Source organism: Eutrigla gurnardus, assembly GCF_963514095.1.
Source record: "Eutrigla gurnardus genome assembly, chromosome: 12".
Classification (NCBI taxonomy): Eukaryota; Metazoa; Chordata; class Actinopteri; order Perciformes; family Triglidae; genus Eutrigla; species Eutrigla gurnardus.
This window is the reverse complement of record NC_139926.1, coordinates 5987188-6013021: the sequence shown is the minus strand read 5'-3', so window position 1 is coordinate 6013021 and position 25834 is coordinate 5987188. Positions and strand designations below refer to the sequence as shown.

Sequence of the window (25834 nt, the reverse complement as noted above, 5' to 3'; positions counted from 1 at the left end):
AATCCCTCCCTGCATCCCTCTTTCTGCTGCTCGACCACAATGATCCTGAGGTTAATTAGCCCTCCAAGTGTCAGACTGTCAGATCCCCTCTGCCTACCTGCTAGCTGCTAGCCCGTGATTGGGGGACTAAAAGTCTCCGGAGTCAGACAGAAAGTAAGAAATGGGAGGGAAAAAAGAGGAGGGAGGGTAAGGAGAAGGCATGGGTATATTGTTGGGGGGGGGGGGGGGGGGGGGTAGAAAGGGGGTAGGAAGGAGGGATGACAGCTTGGCCGTAATGGGAAAGCAGGTAGAAAATGGAATAAAAGATAAGAGGTAATGTAGAACAAAGGAGAGTGGCATATGTAAGGATAGAAGAGGGGTGAAAGCCATGTCAGGTGGATAGTTTAGCAAAGGGGGATTAGTTAGCTGGGAATACATGTAGACTGACTGACAGGAGAAACAAAACATGAACAAAAGATATAACCAAGTTGGAGAATGATGGACGTTGGATTAAGACAGAGAGTTAAGTGCTAAAAGCTACAGGGCAAAAAAAAAGAGGAAAAGACTGGTTAATGCAGAAGAAAAAATATAAATGGATGGACAGAGGGTTAAAAAGGTAACAAGAAGTGATAGGCATGGCAGATGATGCATAAAGGGACAGATAACAACGTGATTGTCCAATGTAATAAAAGACGGGAGATTGAAGACAATAAACCTAGCGATGTGTAGAAAATACAGAGGTTATAAAAGAAAGCAGAAGGGAAGATTAACAGTAAGAACAAAATTGTGAACAAAAAGAGATACGAAAATGGTAACGCAGGATGAAGACGAGGGTCGGGAGAGCATGAGGGAAGCAAAACATAACTGAAGGGAAAAGTGGTGATTGACAGGAGGGAGGGAGGCTGTTATGGGGGAGGAGGACTGAAACATGGTTTAAATGAGGAGAGCTGCAGTTCACATGGACAAGAGAGATGGAAAAGAAAGGAGGTTGTTAAACAAAAGAGCAGAGGAGAAGAGAGAAGAGGAGGAGAGGAGCAGAGATGGAGGATGCAGAGGAGAGAAGAGATGAGGAGGAGGAGCAGAGAAGGAGTAGGAGAGGAGGAGGATGTGGAGGAGAGAAGAAATGAGGAGGAGGAGAAACAAACTTCTTATTTCTTCCTATTCCAAAATGGTGTATTTGAATATTTCTGCATAGTGGGGTCTTACTTGCTTTAAGAGGGTATTACTAGAAATCTGTGACTCCATTCAAATAGTAGCCATATCATTGTAGTGACAACATTTGTTGTTATTTGACATCAGTGTCTAAAATGACCTGGCTTTCCTTGATATTTTGGCAATAAGGGGGTTTGTGAGCAGTTAACAGAACAGAAGTGCTCATCATAAAATCACCAACATTTTTTAAAAGCTATCGATACCTAATCACGGCCTGACTTCATCTGTGGTGTTCCTCAAGGTCTTTGTATTTTGACTTGGTTTAGATTTGACTGATGTGGATCAACCCATTGATGGAAGTATGGTGTGTCTGTAACACTGCCACAGTCAGGGTGTGAAACCTGCATACTAAAATCAGATAACTTCTCTCATTGTGATGTTGAGTATTTTCCTGGGTATCGGTATCGAGTTTGAAATTCTAGTATCATGACAACCCTCACACCCACCGACACAATCCCCTGTTAAACAGGTCAAATGGAGTTGTTGATGGGACAGAGGACTGGGAGACGGTGGAGGTTAAGGGTCCGCTGAACCCATTTCCTCTGCAGAAAAACTTCTCTGTTTGCAGAGCGAGAATGGGATCTCACAGTCTGATTGGTTTCATTCAAGTTAAGTCAAAAATACACCAATGATTAAATACAGATACAGACTAAATACAACCTCTTTGCACCTTACTCTGCACCCAGATTATGCACTATTGACCATGCACATTGTTTATATAGGGTAGTAGTTTCTGTTACATTATTATCCGACTCTCATTGGATGCTCAGTGCTCATCTATCAGCCATGGCTCTCATCGGAGACAGCAGATTATCAAAGTGATTGACCAAATGAAGCATCCGAAGTTATGATTTGTGATTTCTAAGATCTTTCTTCTAAGTGTGTTTTTCTCAGCAGGAGAAGCTAATCAATCTATAAAGTGTTCAATCTGAGATTCATTCAAATGTGAGTCATCCAGGCTCTGGTTCATGTTCATAGTGGGAGCAGAGAATATGTAGACCATTAACAGAACAGAAGCATAAATCTGAAGAATTCCTCAGCATGCTGTTTAAACTATCGTTCCATGCAGTTAAATGTATATAAAAGGAGGTTTAGGTACACACCGCTCCAAAGTCCAGATTCTGTTCGATCCACTCCTGTCCGTCTTTGAACTCATCGTGCAGACCCATGATGTAGAGGGTGTCCAAGGCATCCACAATGGTCGCCCCTAGTTGGGAATTGCCTACAAGAAACACACAATAAAGCAATCAGGAAAAGGAAAATCATGTGTCCAGCCACACTGAAAACTAACAATACAACCTTACACCTCTGGGAATTATGAGTGGATAACTAATAAAACATTTTTTGGCTGTAATCTGTGCAATGTTACCCCTCCAACCAATATTAGGTGCTGTGCAATGAGGTTACCAGATAAACACTGAGCACATCCTGTACATGAGTCTGTCCAGTCCTTTTTTTATGAATCATCTAGGTCTTTTTCGTTCTGCTTAAAAAATCATTCTTCCACTCTCAAATGCAATTTCTATATAATAATTCTCCTCTCTGGCTGTACAAAGGAGGAGAAAGACACACTGGGCCTCATTCACCAATATCTTCCTGTTTTTTCTGGTTCTTAAGAAAAAAAATCGATGCTGGATTTCCAGTGTTCTTAAAGTGCAGATATGTTATTATCATGATGAATCCCACGTCTTCATAAATTGAAAGCACGTGCCAGTTGTTCTAATTAGCAAATGTAAACGCCCCGCGGGCATGAGACTGCAGGGCCGTGTGGACACACAGTAATCAAACGCAGAATTTCAAAAACAAAGTAAAGTTGAGTGAGTCAGCATACAAACAAGATTGAGCTTGAGGCTGTATTTACTTGTTAACTTAACTTATTAACTTATAACGTGCAACGGATATGGATGGAAAAAAACAGACTCAGTGTGCAAAGACCTATAAGCACAACATTTGAACAGTAAATATAACATTGTTGGATTTTACTTTACATAAAACAAAACAACTACAGATCTGAAGGAGTTAATCTCCCCATTGATATGCAACAATGCAGCAAGGTATTCTGAGATCTTGTCAGATCGTCTTGATTCCCCTTTAATACTGCTCGCTCTATTTGGTTCAGATCCATGCTCAGACAATCACAGCAGATTCCAGCGGTAATCTTTCCTCATTTCATATCAGACTCCTTGATTCCATGACTCCTTTCAAAAGGAGAGCATCTGGCTTCATGCAGGAGCTGCAGCATTATTATTATTATAGACATGAACCTGGAAATCACTCCAAAAATACTCTGTAGTCAGGCAGGCCGGGCTGAGACCAAGATGCCCTGGCCGCCTGCCGGATTAGGACAGATTGTCCCGACTGTTGCTGGAGCGACGCCCCCTCTGCTGCACAGAACAACCCCCATCACGGTCCCTTCTGTCACTGTCATCACCTGCAGGTACGCTGTAGGCATTCATAGCAATGTGACACCATTGAGGCCAAGATAGAGGCCTGTCAAAGGTCTTGAATGTGAATGTAGTGCTTCCTGTATTTTTCCCTGTTTTTTCCCTTCTTAAGTACCAAAAAGTGTATTCCTAGTTGTTTTGGAAACCCTTCTCATCACATCTCCATTAGTGCATTCTTACCAGAAACAGTGGACACCACTTAGTGAAGCGAGCTCAACATACCCAGGATATCTTTTACTTATCTAGTTTAACTAACCCTGATAACCGCAATCAAGCTAAGTGGTCCCACAACAGTAGTACATGTCCATTTGCCAAAACAAATATTGGCACAGCTTCGGGCTGCTCGATTATTCAAATTTTAATCTCAATTATGATTTTGGCTTCCAACGATTATGAAAATAAGGTAATCGAAAGAAAACGATTATTTTGAAGCATTCCGTTTTGCAATGATGCTCTCGTTTTGTCATGTGTTATATATCCAGCGCACTCCTTTCCTTTACAGTGGTGCACTTTCGCCCCTCCCCCTCCCTAAAAGCTCAAACTCACTCTGGGCACCACTCTCACCAGGGCCATTCGATCTGTACTGTGACATGCCCACAGTTTTAACAGCCATTTTAACAGCGATGCCCAGAAATATCCACTTTCTGCTATTTAATTAATCAAATACAACATTTAGAATAGGAAAAAACAAAAAACAAATGTACACTGCATACCAATAACTCCACCCCAAACTGAATGAAAATGGTTTCTGTTGGTATCGAAGAGTCTCCCCTTTGCAGATATCCCCCTCTCCCTTTTATAGACACGCCCACTTTGTACCAATAGTACAATAGCACCCATTTTCATTCACATATCTTGGTGAGAGGTCAGTTTTCACTTTGCCTACATCTTAGAGAGCATTATTCAGCCAACTTCACCACCAGGTGGCATGCCATGGTTGGTACCAACGGATTCCTTATCTTTTCTCATATGAAAGCAGTAACTCTAGTTTTGAGCCTGCTGCAGCCTCTTAGAGACATCCTGTTGGCCGGGATCACTACCGACCCTGTGGTTCTCATAGGGTTAAAGCAAACCTGATTTAAATGTCCAATATAATGTCTTATAGGTATCTAGAGATATCTGCAATTTGCATTAGTTGTATTAGTGTACTAGGATGAATCTATTGTTAACATTGATTGATTATCATTTCATTAAAATAAACATGATAGGGCAGTACCAAACAATTATTTTCATTACTGATTAGACTTTTGATTCATAGATTTGTTGTTTAGTCTATGAAATCTCAAATCTACTGCCCAAATGTCCAATTTACAACGCCCCTAAAACATTTAATGCTGTTTGTAGGGATAGAATAATTTCAATGAGGTACTTCAAACAGATTTGATGTATTAAATTAAACATTCTGGAAGTTATCCAATGTCCTCAAAAATGGCAAATGTTCTTTTCCAATTCACGGTTGTGGTTCAGCCTACTTTGAATATTTCTCCTGTGTTTGTAGCAACCTATCCAATCACACGTGGTTGTCATTTATCACCCTCCATTTGTAATTTCAGCCTCAACTTCGAAGTAAAAGAGAATCTTAACTTGCAGTTTTCTCAAGTTTCTCTGACTCTCATGTGGGGTTTGTTGTGAAGTTCAGCACACTTTAATGTTTGTGTATAACCTTGTGATCACACCGCTAAGTCTCTCCTCTCAATCACAGCCTGCATCTTTTCATCTGCCCTCCCTTCTTCTCCTGAAACGTCTTTATTCTCATTTATCACTATCTTGCAGTTCTTTCTGTGATTCTCCATTCATACTCCGTACACTGATACTCCTTTCACCCTTCTCGAGGTCTATTTCTCTGCTGCTGAGCAGACTTCGCCTGCTAAATATCCCTTTTTATTCCCCGTTTTTTATTCTCCATGCCTTAACCTGTCTTCAGTGCTCGTATCTGGGCTTGTATTGTTTCACTGTCCTTCTTGTTAACACAAGCGCCATTCTCCTCCCTGCATCTCACGGCTGTGCAGCCCTTTCATACCACGCCAAGTGCATCAAATGAAGCTGAATTGGCACTCTCAAAAGGTAGCTTTTGGGTTGCCAGGCATTGCTTATCTGAGACTTATTGGCCGGGATGAGGTTTGCTTATTTAAGGAATTATCACTGCAGCGTCAAGCACACACGCACAGACAACTTCAGCTGAAAAATCTAAGTCCATTCCTCTCTTAACATAGACACACTCGCACCACACACCTTTCTACCTCACCTGAACCTGACTTCCTCTTCCAATCTACCACATTAGGCCTTTTTACACAGAAGATTCCAGCGGAATCACAGAAAGGAGTCAACTATATGCTGCAATCGCACCGTTTGGGGCGACTGTGGCTCAGTTGGTAGAGCGGGTTGGCCAATGTTCGGAGGGTCGGCGGTTCGATCCCCGCCCTTGTCACTGTGTCATGGTTGTTGTGTCTTTGGGCAAGACACTTTACCCAGCTTGCCTCATGTGAATGTGTATGACTGCTGTATGTTTGAGGTGGTGGTCGGAGGGGCCGTAGGCGCAGAATGGCAGCCACGCTTCCGTCAGTCTGCCCCAGGGCAGCTGTGGCTACTATCGTAGTTTACCACCACCGGTATGACTGTGTGTGAATTAATGGAACCCGGAACCCTGTCAGAGTGCTTTGAGTGTTTTGAAAAGCGGCATATAAATCCAATCCATTATTATTATTATAAAGACTTTATATTGCGGCATGTCTCTTTTTACAAAGCATCCCGGCTTTGCGGAACCAAAGAGGCGGATGCATAACACAGTAGCGCCGTGTCACGTATTAATTGAGCGTCAGAAATCCGATTAGCTTGAGCACATACAGATGAACTTTTGCTCGTCTTGCATATTTACACAACACGACTTACACGACGTGTTGATGATGCAACGGCAACCTCACATGAGCAACTACCGGCTTTCTATCTTCATCAGACCGACACTTTGAGCTTGTTAAATTCTCCGGTGGCGCGTTGCCCACGTAACACATCTTCAAAACGTCACTGTCCGTTCTGTTACGGCTCGCTCTGTTTACATAGAGGCCGGCTCGCCTCCCTTCGCCTTCGTTGGCGTCTCAGAGGCAGAACATTCTGTCACCCCTTTCCGTCTCAGTAGTTTTTAGACGGCGGGGCAGAAAAAAGAAGTGATCGAAAAGGCAGTGTAAAAAGGCTTGATTCTCTCTCAGACACCCCTCTCTCACTTCCTGTCTTCCACTATCTCTCTCTCCCTGTGCCAGTTTCATTACGACAGGATCCAGCTCTCCGGTCTGAATTCACACGAGGCAGGAACATGTGATGTCATCCGTCTCCGTCCCCCAGCCTTGGAAACTGGTGTGTATGTGCGTGTCAGAGAAGATTGGTGTGTATGTGTGCTTTGTCTATGCATGTTGCACAATTTCATTTGTTTTTGTGTTTTAACAAAACCGTGTTTTTTTATGCATGGTGCGTGCTTCTTCCTTGCCTTCGGTATTGTGTGAGGCATTTGTGTTTCTCAGCAGGATCAGGAGCGTGACTGGAAGTAAAGGTTTTTCTTGACAAAAACACTAGAGTTGTTGCATTTCGAAGGACTCCCTCTCTGGACTTCACTTTATAGCTTTCAATATTAATTAGTATTGGATAACAAGCGAACACTGGGTGCAGCTTTCGGGGTCTTCAGGGAGCTGCAGACTTTGATGAGCACGTTATCTGCATCTGGGCTTTAAGGGCTGCGACTCATTGACTGCAGTTCACTTTTGCTGCTGGTTATACTAACAAAACAACCAAAAATCTTCTTCAGTTCCCTGGAGTTAACGTGCAACGAATAGGGCTGTTCGATTTTGCCCAAAAATAAAATCCCGATTTTCTTCTCTCAAAATCCGATTTTCGATTACGATTATTTTGTGAAATGACAAAAGGCAAAGAAATGATATTATAATATGCTGTTTTTCATTGAACATTTTGCAAATAATTTCCCCATTGGGATTTGAGTGCAAACCTTGCTCTTATTAAACAAAAAATCCCTCAAGGGATTAATATAAAGAACAATTAATGAACTTTGCCATCTGGCTTTGCTCCATGTTATCTTCTTGTAGACCTCTTCTAAAAAATAATAATAATAATAATAATAAAAAACAATCCCTTTGGGATTAAGAGAAGAACCTCACTTTCACATGTTTCTTAAGGTGTGTCCATTAAACAAAAATGAATGAATAAAGTGCAGAACTTTAACTTAACTAAAAAATTTTAACATCGTCTTAACTACATAATCGCGATTACGATTTAAAAGTTGATTCAGGTGCTTCTCTGCCAACTCAGCTGGTGCTGATTACTGTAAAGAATAATATGTAGCTCAAACATTGTTATGTATTCTTCATTTGTTTATGTAAAACTAAATCAGCTGACATCCATATATCAGCTGGGCTCCGACACAAAGAACTTTAATCTCAAAATCCCCCAAAATAACTCTATTGATAATAACAGATGTAAACAACTTATCTAAAGAGTGAAGATATTTGGTATTTAGCTCAAAGCTTTGAGTCTTTATTCCACTATGTTAACCGTGTCGGATTAAAGACTAGTAACACTCGCCGTCACAGGCTGCTGCACAGTTTTGCACGCTTCAACCCCATCTCCTCCTGCTCCGTTGCTCCGGGTCCACTGTGGCATTTCAGCCCGTTTTGTAATGAGCCCAGCAGAGATAATCAAAGCCAAACCCGGGCTAATTCAGACCAGTCTGGCTGGCAGTGGGCAACTGGTTACCAACTTATTTGGCACCAGACTGAAACATCTGCTGTGTTCTGCTTTCTGCCTCAGAGGGTTACTGGTCAAACTGGGCCTTGAGCTCAACATCAGCTCCCTGACTAAACCCCAGCCTGAATGCCGGTGTCCAGGCCCCGTGCCAAAAGGCCTCAGCCTGAACTGGTGTTACTGTTGACTCATTTGATGCCATTCACTTGTCTGTACAAAGACAAGGAAACAAATAACTGTTCAGCAAACTGTGACACGTGCAGCTTGCATTAAAGCTGTAACGGATACAATGTGTCTGCAAAATGGAGTAAAAGCATCAAAGGAACACCGTAACTTAGTTCTGAATTTCATTCACATGTGGTCCAACTACATCATATATACAGTATGTGCAGCTGAATCCTGGTGCTACAGGCCAAGCCCGGATCCGACTGAATCCCATAGCAGAAATCCACAGGCTGCATGGACTTTGGGTAAATCCCTATAATTCTCATATGACATTTCTACAGTGATGCATATAGTGCATCTACTGTCATGGTGATATATTTATTTACTGTAGAGCCTTCCTTGAATACACAGTTTTAAATAACATGGTAGCTGTGTGGCCTTTGGTATTTGCCTGGTTCAATTTGGACAAGACAGAAAGTCCATTGTTTCCATTAATGTATGTTTATGCACATTTTTAAGTAAATAAGTTGTAACAATGTTTGGAAACAGCAAAATGGTTAAAGCTTCCTGAATTGCAAAAAATATGAATGTGTATGCTCGCTTGAGGTGGTTTATGCCTTTGTCAAAAACAGTATATATATATATACACACACACACACACACACACACACACACACACACACACAGACAAACACACACACACACACACACACACACACACACACAAACACACACACACAGTCTTGGACAATTCTTGCTGACATTAAAGAACAAATAAATCTTGCTTAATTGAAACAAATTCCTCAAGACCTTCTCCATTTTTCTTTCGTAGGCGACGATGGCCATGGCAACTTGTTTGTTTTCCATTTCGCTACTACTCCTTGCGTAAAGCGCAGCCTATAGCGCCAACTTCTGACCAAACTAAACAACCCTATTATCATGGAAAATCATTTAGAAATGTGTCTCTCTCTCTCATACAGAATAAAACGGTGGCACATTTGTCAAAATCTCTGATTCTAATTCTATCTTGGGCCTTTTATGGTTTAATGTTGCATCTAAAAAGGATAGTGAAGCGTTATTGTATATAGAGATTTAACAAGGTACAGACTACACTAAAGCCATGTATTCCTTTAGGGCAACAATCTCTGACAAGGACACAGTGAACGTAGACTTCTACAAAGACTAACATTATGCACTCCATCTCTTTGCCTCTTTGGGAAAAAGACACCCGAAAAGTAATCTAAATTATCCATCTGCCCAACTGTGACAGAGAAAATGTAGGCTTTGAGCTGGGAACTTGGGGTGTAATTGGCCTTCTTGTTTCCTTTTGTACACCGTGTTATGACGATCTAGTCTTTGAAACGTCCAATTTGTGCTCCCCTCACATGAAGTTGGACTGCTTTCATTACAATATCTAGTGCGAGATGGTACATGTAAGACCATGCAGATTAACTACCAACATCCTTTGGGAGGAACAGTGATCAGGTTGGTCAGTCAGGATGTAAAGTGTGAGTGATGGAGAGGAGGGAAGGAGCTGAGGTGTAATGCTCTCACAAGCTCTCTCTCTCTCTCTGGTTTGTGTCACTATTCCCTCCATTATCTTATAGAACCATAGAGGATCTATATAATATAATAATATAATAGTATTATCAACAGCAAATATATTTGACATCGAACATACGTTGAGTAAATTACGTGATTAGAGTTTTGCCTGATGCAAAAACTAAAAATGGCTTATTATTTACTCATATTTACATCATCATCTCCTCCTCTTCTGCTGTCATCATAAGCAGTAGTCGTTTTCTACTATAACGTCTGTGGTTACTGTTACCACTGCTATCCCTGCTCTGATAACATGTATCACTTCTGTCAAATGGATTGATAACACTGTAATTACAATGAACCGAAATATAAACATAACCCTTTTGCTTTTGCTCTAATCTTTCATGAGCCGAAATCAAAGATCTCAGACTTTTTCAATGTACACAAATGGACAATTTCTTTCCAATTATGTTCAGAAATGTGTTTAAATCTGTGTTAGTGAGCATTCCTCCTTTGCCGAGATAATCCACCCACCTGACGGATGTGATCAAGATGCTGATTAGACAGCATGGTCACAGGTGTGGTCACAATAAACCGTTAACCGTGTAGCGGGCAAACGTCTGTATAAACTAACCCGGCTTACGGCAAGTGGTGGACTCACTGAGGTGACATTTTGCAGTGACAAACAAATCCATAGAGTAACAATATGAAGCACAGGCAGCTAGAGTAAATTACATACCTATCGCCAGGTAAGCGCTGCAGGCACAAAATGCCATGTAGTCCCATTATTTGAGACAAGGCTGACGTCTCTATAGCCAATATCTCCATCTCACACCAATACAAGAGGGATAAATAGCATTACAGGTAAGGGGTGAACTGTCCCTCTAGAAAAAAATGCCACCCAGCATTTCCACAGTTATGTGACATAAACATGAAGCAGGTAGGAGGAACAAGGAAGCTCCTTTTCCACAGCTTCCCTCCCACCAGAGTATTCCTCAGCTCCCTTGAGTCTGTAACGGGCTACACCAATATTAATAGGACCCTAACAGCCTCAGAGTTATGTAGAGCTGCATTGTGGGTAATAGTTCTGAAATTACTCATCCAATTATTCAGTGGTACTTCTTGATATACTGTAGCTATTTTCACCATCTGGTCACATACATGTGAACAATAAGGAGAAAAAAGGCCTGCAGGGATGAACTTACAAGGTAATGTTTTTCATAAAACTTTCCTAAAACCTTTTCTTTGTTTGAAGGACAAAGGCACATTCCTGCTGGACTCAGCAGCAGGCAAATCCTCCTGCTTCCGACTGTCCAATTTGGCACCAGCTGCTCTGTTGAAACTTTAATCTGATAGGAGAGAGGCGAGTAAAGGGGCGCCACATTGAAGAGTTCTGAAGGAAACTTTGACATCTTGTTGGGACCAGAATTCACTTCTTTCTTTAGTTTCTTTTTCCACTGCAAACGTGGCAATCAAAGTCAGCAAAGCAGAAAATGTTGTAGGGGCCAAACTAAGTCTGACTCAAATGTGTCAAAGCTTCGACTGTTGTCATGTTAGTCAATGTCCTACTCAAGGGAAAACAAAGAAAATACACTTGGAAAAGGCACACACCTTTCTATATAAGGTCTCACAAATGACAATGCATATCAGAGCAAAGATCTGAGATCTGGGGAAGGCTACCAAAAGTCTTGCTGCATTGAAGGACCCAAAGAGCCCAATGGCCTCCATAATTCTTAAATGGAAGACGTTTGGAACAACCAGGACTCCTCCGAGAGCTGGCTGCCATTAAACTGAGCAATAGGGGGAGAAGGGCCTTGGTAATAGAGCAGATCAAGATCCTGATGGTCACTCTAGCTGATCTCCAGAGATCCTGTGTGGAGATGGGAGAAACTTCCAGAAGGACAACCATCAGTGCAACACCACCAATCTGGGTTTTATGGCAGAGTGGCCAGATGGAAGCCTCCCCCCAGTGAAAGACTGCCTGTTTGAAAAAAAATCTAAAGGACAATCAGACTGTGAGAAAGAAGATCTCTAATCTGATGAAACCAAGACTGATCTGTTTGGCCTCAATTCTAAGCATCATGTTTGGGGTGTTTTCAGAGGCAGGGACTGTGCAGGGAAAGCTGAACAGAGCAAAGTACAGAGACATTCTGAATTAAAACCTGGTCCAGAGCACTCAGACTGAACCGAAGGTTCACCCTCTGACGGGACAATGACCCTCAGCGTTTTTGTGTGGCCCACTCAGAGCCCGGACTTGAACCCAATCCAAGATCTCTGGAGAGACCTAAAACGGCAGTCCACCGACGGTCCCCATCCAACCTGACAGAGCTTGAGAGGATCAGCAGAGTAGAATGGCAGGAAATCCCCAAATCCGGATGTGCAAGCCTTGTCGGGTCAAACCCAAATACACTCAACGTTGTAATCGCTGTCAAAGGTGCTTCAACCAAGTAAAGTGTCTAAATACTTATGTCAATGTGATATTTCAGTTTTTCCCTTTTTACTTTTGCAGATATTTTCTGCAATTTCTGCTTCGTCATTATAGTGTATTGAGTGGATATTGATAAGGGAAACAATTTAATTTAAATGATTTTAGCATACGGCTGCAACATAACAGAATGTGAAATAATAATTTCTGAATGCACATATTACATATATATCCATTTTTTTTCAATAAATAAGAAAATCCTTTAAGTCTGATTTATTTTGTCTCTATTCACATAAGACAGCTAATTTGAGTACAATTGTTCATCCTTTCGCCATTTCAAATCATTACAAGGCAGTGAGTTATAGATGTATGTTAACTTAAAAAAATATATTTAAGACCATTTTTCATGGTTGTCATTGTTGCCTGGAGATAGTGTTTTCAGCCAACTCTAAGAGTTAACGTTTAAAGAGCTAGATAAGGCAGGTTAAATCAGCAATGTCACTTATATCAATTGCCTCAGAGTGCTTCTGAATCAGTACAACATATGACACCCTCTGTCCATGGAGCCTTGATTTGGATGAGTGAAATACAAAAACCCCTTCAAGAGGAGGGATCCCTCTTCAGAGACAGACATGCAATGAAGGTTGTAAATATTTCATTGCCACAGTCATGAAGAAATTTGAGTAGAAAAGAAAAGAAAAGCTCCGTGTGGTCCTTTCAAGTGTGTCATTGTTTTCAAAGTCGGACGCTTTAACTCACCCATCGTGGGAAATCACTGCATTCATTATGTCGATTAATTAACCAGGGATACAAAGTGTTTTATTATTTGTGGAAACGTGGCAGAGGAGCCGTGGCTATGAGCTTATGAATATGAAAGAGATTAGGACATGTTCCTGGGGTGTATTAAAAAAAATGGTCCGTCTATTTTAAGTGGGCTTGGAAGAGGTACTTCTCCATAGTCACTGAGTAGAACACCTGCAGTAGATGGTGTGAGGAGAAACACAGGAGTACTACCACAGGAGCAAAGTATTGTACAGCTATGGACGTATTTCAGACACTTTGAGATTATTTTTTGAATATTATCTTTTACCTTGCTGTCAGACAGCCCTTTATATTCTATGCTCTCTTCAAAGCCACTAGGCTCCTATGACAAAACAAGACATTTCACCTCAGACCAGACTACCGCCTCCACGGTCGGTTAGCTTGTGTATTTTGTGACTTTGGGGTTTTAAAAGGGTTAGTTTGGATTCAACTCCCATGTTCTGCGATGTAAAATTACCATTTTAATCAGTCATATCTGGGTGCTTTGAAGACAGCGTAGATAACGGATTCAAATCCCCATCAGAAAGGGCTGTCTGATGGCAAGATAATAAGTAAATATAATTTATAATTATATATACTACTATATACTAAGTATAAAATCTGTTTTGCTTCTGCTTCCATCAACAGCAGTACATCCCTTGCATCCATGCTGGCATACTGTGTGTTTCTCCAACTCCATCTACTGTAAATAATACAGTGACCTGATACAGTCTCGCTACACAAAATCAGAAGTATCCCTTTGAGCTTAAGAAGGTTGTTGGAAAACCCAGATAGATCAGAAGATACTTCTAAAAATAGATTTGCAAAAATCTGAGAAAGTAAATTGACTAGTATAAAAATCTACCGGAGCAACACATAGCAGATACAAATACAAGCTGTCAACTAGCTACTAATTCAGTGGCATCTATAAAACAAGATTTCTACATCAGGTGACAAAGCCACAGGAGAACTGGTCAATAACTAGTGGGTGCGTGATGCATGACTTTTAATGTCCACATTTTCTCAACTCCCATCAGTGTAGGGAATATAACATCAGGAACTCTAGTCCTTACTGGAATCAACCATGATAAAAATAAATTGAACTGTAAAGTGCTTTGGATAAAAGCACCCAGCTGACAGTAAGCGGTATGCATATGGTTTAAGATAATCACTGAAGAGGCACTCTAGGATTACCGTCTTCATATTTAATATCTTGCCTTGCAATCAATCCATCCTGCTAGGGCACATAGAGAGCACTTTATTTCAACATGGACCAATATACTGGAGCTTAATACATTTCACGCATCTTGGCTTTGAAGAGTTTGACTGGACTGCTGGTTTGCAAATAAGCAGATCAACAGTAGTTGACTGCATGTTTCTGTTCTCAAGAAATGGACTCTTCCCATCCAACTTACTCAGCCTTTTGTGTCATGTTTATTCACTTTCCTTCAGAAAAGCGTCTGAATGCGAAGGCCTGATTTAACAGCAACGCAAAGAGGGAAACAAACACACTGAGCACACAAGAAGAACCAAAAACAAAAAGAACCCAAATCAACCAACTCAGTGAGCAACCAGTGGACAGAAGACAAACTATCACTGGCTTAGTTGTTTTTGCCCAGTAGCGTGACCGATTTGGCCATGCATTAGGTGTTGCAATTGCATTGATTTTTTATTCCAGCTTTTCAGTAAGTGTACCAGTCTATTCCACTGGCCATTTCACATGGTAACTACATATTGGTGGTGCATGGCCATATACAATGTATTGTTATAGTACTAAATTTGGGCCCTTGCGTGACTCTGTAGCTGCACGTGTCATTTCTGTTTCATTGGTCTTTACACCAATGGGTGCATAGCCATGGTGCCCCCACACAACCCTTTCCAGGATGCAATGCACTGTTTATCCCTGGGAGCCATTCTTCTGAAGACATGACCTAGATGCTTGGGGGGGGGGGGGGGGGGGGGGGTAAAGCTAAATGACTATGAGCAAGAGTGTCTGACTTCATGGTTATCACAGTATCCAGGTTTCCCTGCAGAGGTAGAGCAAGAAGCAGCGAATGTTCAATAGCCCTATAGAAGATTACACTGTCTATTGATTAGAAAAGCCGGGGAATCAAAGCAGTATTTGAACTGGTATTGTGGTTTTATAGGACTGTGGATGAGGCATTAAACCAAACAGAATGTATATTGAGCACCCTTCATTCATCACCAGAGTATCATGAAGATGATCAGATAGAGCTAAATTATTTCCCAAAATACATGACCACACAGTATTTCTGCTCTGATCCCATATGGTGACATTTATGATTTGCTGTATTGTAATGACATTTTAACTAGGGCAGGGTATTGGATCACACACGACCAAATAATGACCATCCTAGCCTGTATCGGAAAACTTCTGTGATTTACGGTAGTTGTTCCATTGCCTTAGAGGCTCAAATGTTCAATTTGAGACCACAGTTTGTTGATGAAATGAATGTTTCATTTCTTTTGATGTTGGCAACATCGCTTAACAATGAACTCATAACACTTGTCATTCTCAATGACAGACTGTTTTCATTATGAACCGTCACCTCAAGAAAACAGAATGTTACATAACAAACAAGTTTACATATAGCAGAGATATGAGCTGTAGTTATTTATAGAAACATAGTTGGTCTAGTGAGGCTGTGAGATTTTTATTCACGCAAAGTATTATAAAACATATTTTTGCGGTATCGGTATTGAATTCAAGGTTATATGAATCTAAAAGTTTCAAAGGATACCCAGCCTTACCCAGCAGCATGATGCAAACAGCCAAAGTGTTCCCATGACGGAGAAAGCAGGTGCCAGTGCTGCAGCAATGGGAGGTGTTTAAACCCTGTTCCAGTTCAGAATCATCTCCACTGCCGCCTACCTAACTGGCCCCTAGCAACTGCTTGCCTGGCGCAGTATGTGATAATCATTTACTGTGAGCATGTCAAATGCCACTGTTGCTGAGAAATTTGATTCACCACTTGCAAGTTTAGATTTTTAAAAAATCACAGGAAGCTTTTGGGAGACCAATGAAGCAGTAAGACTCACTATGCCAGGTGTGCAGGTTAATTCCATTAAAATAGCTCCAATAAGGTCATTAAAAGCCAAATGACAGCTATAGAGAGAAGCACTGCGGGACTGACAACACTCCGGATCCTCAATTGTTGGCTGAAAAGTATTTCTAAAGCAGAACCTCAAGTCATCCTCCAACCACTGAATAATAATTAGCAAAGACCAATCACTGTTTTCCCTACTACTAAGCAACTGTCTCTCTCCTGTCGTTTAAAATGTATTCTGGTTTGTTGAGGCATGCAAATATTATTGGCTATTGTCATTACTGATGTTGTTTCTATTAAACAATGAATAATTTAATCTAAAGTATTAAACAATAATATTGAACCCAGGTAGCAGCAAATCCTCACAGTGGAGAAGCCACATTTGTTTCTCTGTTAATTACTCCCAGGAATTATTGATTATTGAAATGTAATACATTTGAGGGTCATGTAATGAGAGACCTGTCTCATTCAACTTCAATTTATATCCAGAATCAGGTGATGTGTGCTTCATTTCATCTCACCTGAAGAACTGCAACTCCAAAATGGCAAAATTTGCATTTCTGTCCACTACTGTGGGTTGACGAGTCTCCGGTCTGGACTTTCACTGAAGGCCGGGTCAATGTAAACTGACCTGCGTCCCCTGAGAGCATTTTCCAGCAAATACTGAGGAGTGTGTTCAAAGATCAGAGCTTGTGTCATCCTTCTACAATAAACAAGGCCACTTCAGCAGCCCGTGAAGGCCGGCCTTTGCTTTGACTGAACAACAACCTCAATAAGTGTCAAAAGCTTTCAGGCTCAATCAATACAGTTTGCCGATTTTCCTCATTCACTTACACTTGGGAATTCTTACTCTGTGTGTGTGTGTGTGTGTGTGTGTGTGTGTGTGTGTGTGTGTGTGTGTGTGACACTGCTTGAACCATGCTTAACTGGCCTGAAGCTGGAAACACCATATAGTAGCTCCACCTGCTGCTGTGATGCTGCTCAACTACTCCTGCTTTTTGGTCTACGGTGACGTGGTTGGGATCGATCCATCTCGGTGTGGCTGTGCCTGCTGCCATGGACTACTACTGCTGATACTATTGCTTCTGTTAATACCACCACTACTGTTAATGCTACTACTACCATACTACCAACACCAAATGCAGTTGGAACCCAAGGGCCTGGGCTGCACCAGATTTCTGCCTAAAAGCCTATTAAGGCAGTTTTTTCTGGCCACTGTCGCTGTAACGCTTGTTCCTGGGTGATGTTAGGACTTGAACTTGAAAATGTGTTGACTCTGGAAATGTTGAGCGTATTCTGGTCCTGCTCAATGTGTTAAGTGTCCTGAGATGACTTCTGTTGTGATTTGTCACTATAAATAAAATTTAATTGAACTGAATTGAATGCTTTTCTTAACCCAGCTTGAAGTGAATTTCCTCAGAAAAAGGTCATGTGTTATCCTTGCTTGAACCGCTTATCCTCCACACAAAGGCCCCGTTTGTATCTGTACTCAAAATCAGCTCCACTAATTCTCCACAGAAGTAAAGAAGGAAAAGAAAGAAAGAAACATGACAGAGCAGAGCCAAGCAGCAACCTCGAGGTTATGTCTGATGCCACAATGCGAGGCCCAGTCCTCTTGTTACCATTGTGGCCTCTTGTCTTTGGTCAGATCAAGACGAAGGTGTGGAGCGAGTAATCACAGCTCTGCCCTGTTAGCTTTAACAACTTTACACGGGGCATGTTTCATAAAAAGCTAATTGTATGCAAACTGCTGTTTATATGTCCTGCTTTTGTCAGGTAGGAAGATTGCTCTATTCCAGCCTGATGCAGAAACATAATGCACCAGCAAAAGACATATTTCAATATAAAAGTGTTCTGGTGTTAGTTTCAAAACTGAAGTTAAATGGCTATACCTGTCCACCTTCAAACACTGGTCAAACCTCATGCCCCGAAGCGAGCACTTCGCTCCTCTACTTCAGCTGGCCGGCTGGTACCACCATCGCTGAAATCAAACAAATGTCGCTCAGCAAAGTCCAGACTCTTCTCTGTTCTGGTCCTCAGTGGTGGAACGAACTCCCGACCAATGTCAGGACAGCTGAGTCACTAGCCATCTTCCGAAAAAGGCTCAAGACTCACCTGTTCAGACTTCACCTCGACTCTACATAGCATGACCCACTAACACCCCCCCCCCCCCCCCCCCCAAAATAAAAAAGCACGTCTATGTTCTTACCTATAGCTCTTTGCTCATAGCACTGTTGTTCTTAAGGTATACTTGCTGAACAGCTACTACTTTACTCAGACGAGGACTACGAGGAACACTTGTTTCTATTTTTTCGCTCTTTATCGGCAATGATATGTTGTGGTTTCTTTCTTTTGGCAAATGTACTTATTGTAAGTCGCTTTGGACAAAAGCGTCTGCTAAATGCCCTAAATGTAAATGTAAGAACACAACAAGTGCAGTGGGATGTTTATTGCTAAAGATTTGCAGCCCTTTTCCGTAGTTGCGGGCTTCCGTCACCTAATCAAAACGCTTCATCTGTGCTACACTTTTCAGCACTAACATAATTCCCGACTTCTATAAAACAACAGAAAGGCATGGACGTGGAACTGGCTAAAGCACAGAGCCGAGCACTGACCACGGATAGTTGGAGCTCTCGGGCGACAGAGTTATCTCACTGTGACGTCCGCTATATGTTGGAGTGGAGATGAAGAGCAGTACTCCGAACCCGTCCCCCTGTACCATCATATATACGCTACTGAAGTACAGGATTTTTTATTTAAATCAATGACTATATGTTTACAGGTATATTTATTTAAAACAGTGACTTTATGTGACTTTATGTTCTACATGTACATTTACTTTTGAAATTGTTTACCCCCTTTTATCCTATACCAGTCGTTAAGGCTAAGAAGCACTTTTGCATTTGAAAGTGTTCATTTTTTTAACGTATTTATTTATTTAATTACAATACACTTGAATGTGTCTGAATGTGTAAAAAAAAAAAAATGTGTACCGAAACTGAACTGAAACCGTAACCCAAGAACCGAGGTACGTATTGAAGCATGGGCTAACTGTATTGTTGCATCCCTAGTTTCTATCCAATCACTCAGCCTTTCTGCACGTCTGCGTCCCTTTGGTCCAAGCTGTCAATGCTCCTAATAGTTGTAGCAACAAGGGTCTACTGAATCTCCAATATATTGCCTTCGCTGTGCTTCTCTCTCTTCCAAGATGCACATGCACACACATAATCAATACAGCCAAGTTCTGTAGGACAGGATATATCTCATCAATAATGGAAGTTGTTTTTGTGAAGAGTGCGAGGCTCAATTCCTTGCCTTGTGTCTCGCTTGTGTGTTACTGGCCACTAGGGCTGTAACGATACACGTATCGAAGCTGAAATCGCGACACTCAGATCCACGAACCTGTCTCGCGCCACGAGAAGGCAGAATCGCGACACAACTTCCGGTCCAGATCAGCACTATGAGCTGTAAGTAACACCACAAACACCGCAGCGGTCGTTCGCTAATTCTCCGCCGTTGTTCGTTCACACGGAGCGAAGCACCGCTGGAGTAAAGACGAACCGCTGTGTAATTCACAGAAAGCAGCGCAAAGAGACGTCCCGGTACACGTCATGATGATGACGTGTGTGCGTTTTCAAGGGGTTTCCCTGGAGTCTCCCTGTCACTCAAAACCCGACGGAGGCTAAAGTTCACTGAAGTCTCGGTCCGGAGGGCTGACCGTCGCGGAGATTTTTTTTCATCATAAACACTCGGTGAGTTAAAGTTTTTTTTGCCGGTGACAGACGCTGTTTATCGGGCAGAAATGTGAGGAGGAGTCGGTAGGACGGGCGGGAGGAAGGACGCTTCTCCACGTACAGCTGCGGTATTTGTTTCCCCGTTGCCAAAGACAGTAACAGTTACTACGTTACCTTAGTTTGGTTCTGCAACGTTGCTTTGTGGGACAATTCTCTGTAGTAAGTTGAGTGAGGGACCTCACTGTGTCTGTCTGTCTGTGGCTATGCAGTTCATTTCCATACTGATCACCGTTGGCCATTCACGCGCTGTTGTTATTTTTTCGGCCAATCACGTTAGAAGCGGCACACATGGCTAATTATACAGCGCCCCGCAGCCAATCAGCTGGAGCGGAAGATATCAGACGCTATGGTTACATTTCAACGGGATAAAGACAGCGAAACGGAGGAAATCCGTAACTTTGACTGCAAATGCTACGGAAGAAGAAAGGAGAAGTCTGCAGGAATACTTTTTCAGGAATACTTTTTCAGTTTCTTAGTGGGGTGAGTTTCCGTTAACATCCAAGTTATCTACTTTGCTTAGCTGGCTAAGTTAGCTCAGTACTGTTGTTTTAAAAGGATTTGCACATCGAACTAAGCTGTAATGGGAGGTTTTGGCAATGTTCCAAGGGGCCTGTTGGCATTGCTTGAATTGAGTGTGATGCTAATAGTTTAGCAACTAGCCTACCTGAGGACAATAGGCTAGTTGCTGAATCATTAGCACTAGCTACTTAGACGGTGCCTGCAGGCTAACAGATAGCAGATATAACTGAGTGACATCTGTAGGGGGGAGGGCTTATCTGAATGAGATGCAAATGTCTTTCCTATCTGGCCAGGTGAGGTGAGGTGAGGTGAGATTTGCATATCTTTCAGGCCAGTTTTCTCAGTGAACGGTTTTCAGAGAAGCATACATTCAAATTGCCACAACTTCGTCAAATATTATCGGATTTCCATGTGTTAGACATCATTGGAAAGCTTAGAAACTACACTTTCAGAATCTGTGTAATCAAAATGCCCCGAGGCTGACTTGTTCCTGGTTTTGCCTTGGCTGGTCACAAATATGATACAGCTTATGTATGGTGTAACATCATTGTGCATGTGACTGTCGGAGAGAATCAGTAAGAGGAATCCACAGTCACAGAGGCATGCCATTCCAAGTAATCCGACCACTTCTCCAGTTCTCGGTGGGAAATGTTCCTTTATTCCCATCCCTTATGGTTATCCCTGTCTGCCAAAGTGGTGGATCAGCTGGCAATTTCAACCGCTGCTGACAGCAATTTACCCGCATTTGACGAGTGGCGGGTGCTAATTTCAGACCGTGGAAACACACATAAACAGCATCTTTCGACCATTTAGCAGCAGCTCATAAAATAACACAGGTGCCTCCGGCCAATTTGCCAGACGGAAAATTATAATTTCACACAAAGGCCTCATAAGCATGCATCCAAGCAAGCACATACACACACACAGGAAATCTCATAGATCACACTGGCAACTGAAAAAATATGATTAACAAGCACAAGGCAACATTGTCACATGCATGAATTCACACTAAGCAAAGACCAATATGTATATCATTCAGAATTAGAATGTATTTGAATGTATATACAATAAATGAATTGGAAGTGTAAATGATTTCCTCAATCGTGACAGGGGAATAATATAGAATGCAAAGGATGCCTGCAGCACACCGGCAAGGTGGCATGGTGATGCCTGACAAGAGTCTATTTGCAGCGTCGTCCACAGTGATGAGCTAGTGTGAAAAAATAAAGTAGTGTTTTTTTTTCTTGAGTATTGACCGTGTCAACACCGAAAATAATCTGGGAAAAATGTATTTTAGTGTGGTGTCTCATGTCCACCAGTGCCAACATGTACCTGGCCAGTGCCAGCTGCTGGGTTCATTCAGGAAACAACAGGGAGATGCCATCGATTACATCCAGGTTTACCAGCTTGAAGTCTTCCCTGTCTTCACTGGCACACTATTATACTCTGTTCAACTTTTAGAAGAAGCCAACAGCAAGGACTTGGACCTTTCCAGATGGGATGTTAGACGTCGTATCCAAATAAAGAACACCAAAAGGTCACTTCGGGGACACAGCTGTGCTGTACAGTACATCGCCGTACATAGAAAATAATAAAGGAACGCTAACCTTGATCTTTTCTGGCTAACAATAATCCATACCTGTCCTTTTCCAAATCTCTTAAACATTACTACAGAAAAGGAAGGAAGCAAAGTATACGCTAATTTAAAAGCTGACCACATACAGAGTAATGTGATGTGACATCAGGGTTAAAAATTGGCACCCGCCACTCGCTAAATGCGGGTAAAAATATGTTTTGGCGAGTAAAATAAATAGGTCACACGCCATTGGCAGGCTGCTGAAATATGCCGACTTTGCTATGTAACTTTAAACATAAATTCCAAACAGTGACAGACACAATTCTACAGGCTGCAGATCTACTGATTGCGTTTCAAATTTCAAATTTGTCCCTCGCTGTCCACCGTCTTTCAACATTTAAAAATGTATCAAAAGAGAAGAAGAAGAAAGGAGACGAAGAAGAAGACGACGACTACGAATCGAATACGAAGAGGTTTAAACAGAAGAAATTAAAGATGTGGCGACACATTGCGGGTGTAAAACCACCCGAAAAGAGACCTCAGGAGGAGAGCTGTGGAGGAACACAGCCTAAAAGAAAATTTAATGAAAAGTGGCGGTTCAATGAAATGGGGGTGAGAAGAGAGTGGCTAGTGTACAACAGCGGTGCGAATACAATGAAGTGCAACATCTGTCAACGGCACTCGTCCAACCGTTCCTGCTCGTTCGTGGTCGGAACGAGCACAATGAAACTGGAGTCCGTGAAAGACCACAGTTCAGTGGCCGGTAAAAATACATTTTGGCCGGTAAAATTTCAGACCCTACCTGCCATTGGCAGGTGGGTCAAAAATCTAATTTTATACCCTGTGTGACATTACATAGTAACTTTAGCTGTGACAGACGAGCCTAGCATATAGAATAGCATATCAAAATATTACAGGAAAGTGGAGAGTTGACCACGGGTCTGCTTGGTTCCAAGCTTGCTCAGCTGTTATTGGTGCAGGTGTTGAGCAGGGTCAACTGTCGGAGTACGCTAATTATTTTACCTTGCGGGGGAAAGTGCATAGGCCATGCTGTTCTGTTATCATCTATGTTCAAGGTTCGACTTGAGTGCCTGTCAACTGATAATTTGATTCAATGAGGTTTGGAGGACAGCTCTGGTCTGCATAACTAAGTTGTACGTAATTCAGAGTCTATTTTTCAAAATTGAATTTGATCATTATAAAAACTGTGTGTGTTCAGTGAAAACTGATATTTCTCCCATTGTGACCTGTACTACCAGAGATGGTAGCTGCAGAGGTGGATACCAAAAACAACAGCCTCCAAAATACAAATCACAGATGATGAGAGGCTTCACTGGATTGATCTCTCTGTGGGAAAACAACAATCCCTGCCAATGGTTACGTGCCTGTCTCTAACAGGAATTTCCCTCATGACTGGACCCTGACAAGACAGTGCCAAGTGTGTGCTCCCACTGTCTAATGCATTGTAATGTGTTACAGTGTAATGGCTTGAGAAACATTTCAAATACTTCAAATATATTGTCTTTTATCTGGCATGTCACTGATGTGTGTTCCTCTGCTTGTGGATTCCATGATCATCCTCTCAAAGTGATATGCATCCTGCTGGAGGCATTATCACATAACCTTGTCCACAAGGGAAAAGGCAGGGCATGTGTGTGAGAGGTGTGAGAGAGAGAGAGATAGTGTGAGAGAGACGGAGAGTGTGTGCATTCATGCATGCATCCATGTGTGATTTACAACTGTGTGAGCAAACTGCCAATGGGCACAGCCGGCAGTGGAGAGAGGGGTTTCTCTGGCTTACCAAAGATATTTGTGGAATGTCCTTTCTTGGCGAGGGGCTTCAGCTCGTTGTGACCCCAGCCGTACTGTCGGTAGCTGTCCCATGCATGCTTCATCATCTGAAAAATAACAAATGACAACAAATACAGCATATTAGAAGATGGGAAGTCTCCTTACTTGCCAGAGCAAGAGCACAATGTCAGAGCCTCAAATCCTGCAGCTAAAGCGATTGTACCTCAGGACAATGGCTCGGTAAAAATGTCTGGATAATGATGTCTCAATGTGCATCATCATTTTACTCAACGTTGATATAATTAGGATTTTGGCATAATGCGATTTCAGTCACAGCAGCTGTTCCTGGTATCAGTCAAGCGGTTAGTAAAACCAGTACAGAAACCAACAAACATTCAGTGCAGAACAAAAAGCAGCTCTATAGTTGTTTTACTAAATGATGAACATTAATAATTACTATGTGATTAAACATTCTTGACAAATTACCCCGATAACCCCACGCTTGTATTATGTGGATTACAATACAACACTTTGTTTTTCGTTTAGCCGCCTCGAGGCAGAGCTATTAATAAATCAACTCAATCAATCAAATGCTGAATGTCTTGCACATGGAGATCTTAAATGAGATACATCTTGGCTCCAACAACGGCTCAACTCAAACCAAATAACGCTGGAAGGCCTTGACACAAACAAAGGAAAACTTTCTGTGCAATTAATCGTCATGTCAATATATTGTTTCAATCAATTCTGTCATGAATACTTTCACACAGAATGTGAATATATAGCAAACAAAAAGATAAGAAATGCTGTTGGCATCCATCAATCATTCAAGCTGTGGAACGGGTTGAGTAGCAAACTGTATTACTCCTTTCAACCTTGATATGACAAAGGCAGCACAGAGTATTTCCCATTCTGTGTCATTTATTCATCACGCCCCTGGTGTCACAGGGGTTGAGCCTGAACTGTTTTATAGTGTGTGTGTGTGTGTGTGTGTGTGTGTGTGTGTGTGTGTGTGTGTGTGTGTGACACTGGTTGAACCATGCTTTTCTTAACCCAGCTTGAAGTGAATTTCCTTAGAAAGGTCATGCGTTATCCTTGCTTGTGTGTCTGTGTGTGTGTGTGTGTGGGGGGGGGGGGGGGGGGGGGCATATATAGCGTTCTCGAGGACAAAGTGCAGAATCAATCTTTCCCTAGCTCTTCCATCCACACCCAGTGCCATTTATTGTTTAATCCTTTATCAATTTACGAGGGTATCTTCCCCAGGATTCTACTTCTGATTGGCTAATAATGTAGTTTGAGCGAGGAAGAGTTGTGTTCCTCTAATATCATTGGCAGACAAACTCATGAACTCGTTTTTTCGCAGCCAAACGCCATACATCGGAAATCTGGCACAGTGCCGGGATACTTTAAGCCCTGTGGTGTGTAAAAGCCTTAAGGATTAAATAGATTCCCAGAAAAAAGAAAACACCACCACATACACACACAGAAAACCACTGGTGATTGAGCAGAGCTTAATGGAGGGGATGACCCCAGAGACTTTAATCTGGAAGATGATGCCACCCAATCAAAGTTTTCCTGATGTCGAGCCACACACAGATGTTGACCTGTTGCCTGTGAGATTTTGAAGTTGACACACACACACACACACACACACACACACACACACACACACACACACACACACACACACACACACACACACACACACACACACACACACACACACACACAGACGAATGAACCCTATTAACACAAACTGAGGACACATTGGTAAA

At 42.0% G+C, this 25834-nt stretch overlaps 1 protein-coding gene across 1 annotated transcript in view; it reads right to left on the bottom strand.

The window, feature by feature from the left end:
• The window catches only part of man1a2 (mannosidase, alpha, class 1A, member 2), a 158104-nt gene that overhangs the window by 58779 nt on the left and 73491 nt on the right, over positions 1 to 25834 (bottom strand). Inside the window, exons 4-5 of the mRNA XM_084022624.1 lie at positions 24070 to 24166; positions 2295 to 2413 (exon numbers count right to left, since the gene is read on the bottom strand). Coding sequence (XP_083878750.1) covers positions 2295 to 2413; positions 24070 to 24166 — 216 coding nt within the window. The remainder of the gene's footprint in view (positions 1 to 2294; positions 2414 to 24069; positions 24167 to 25834) is intronic.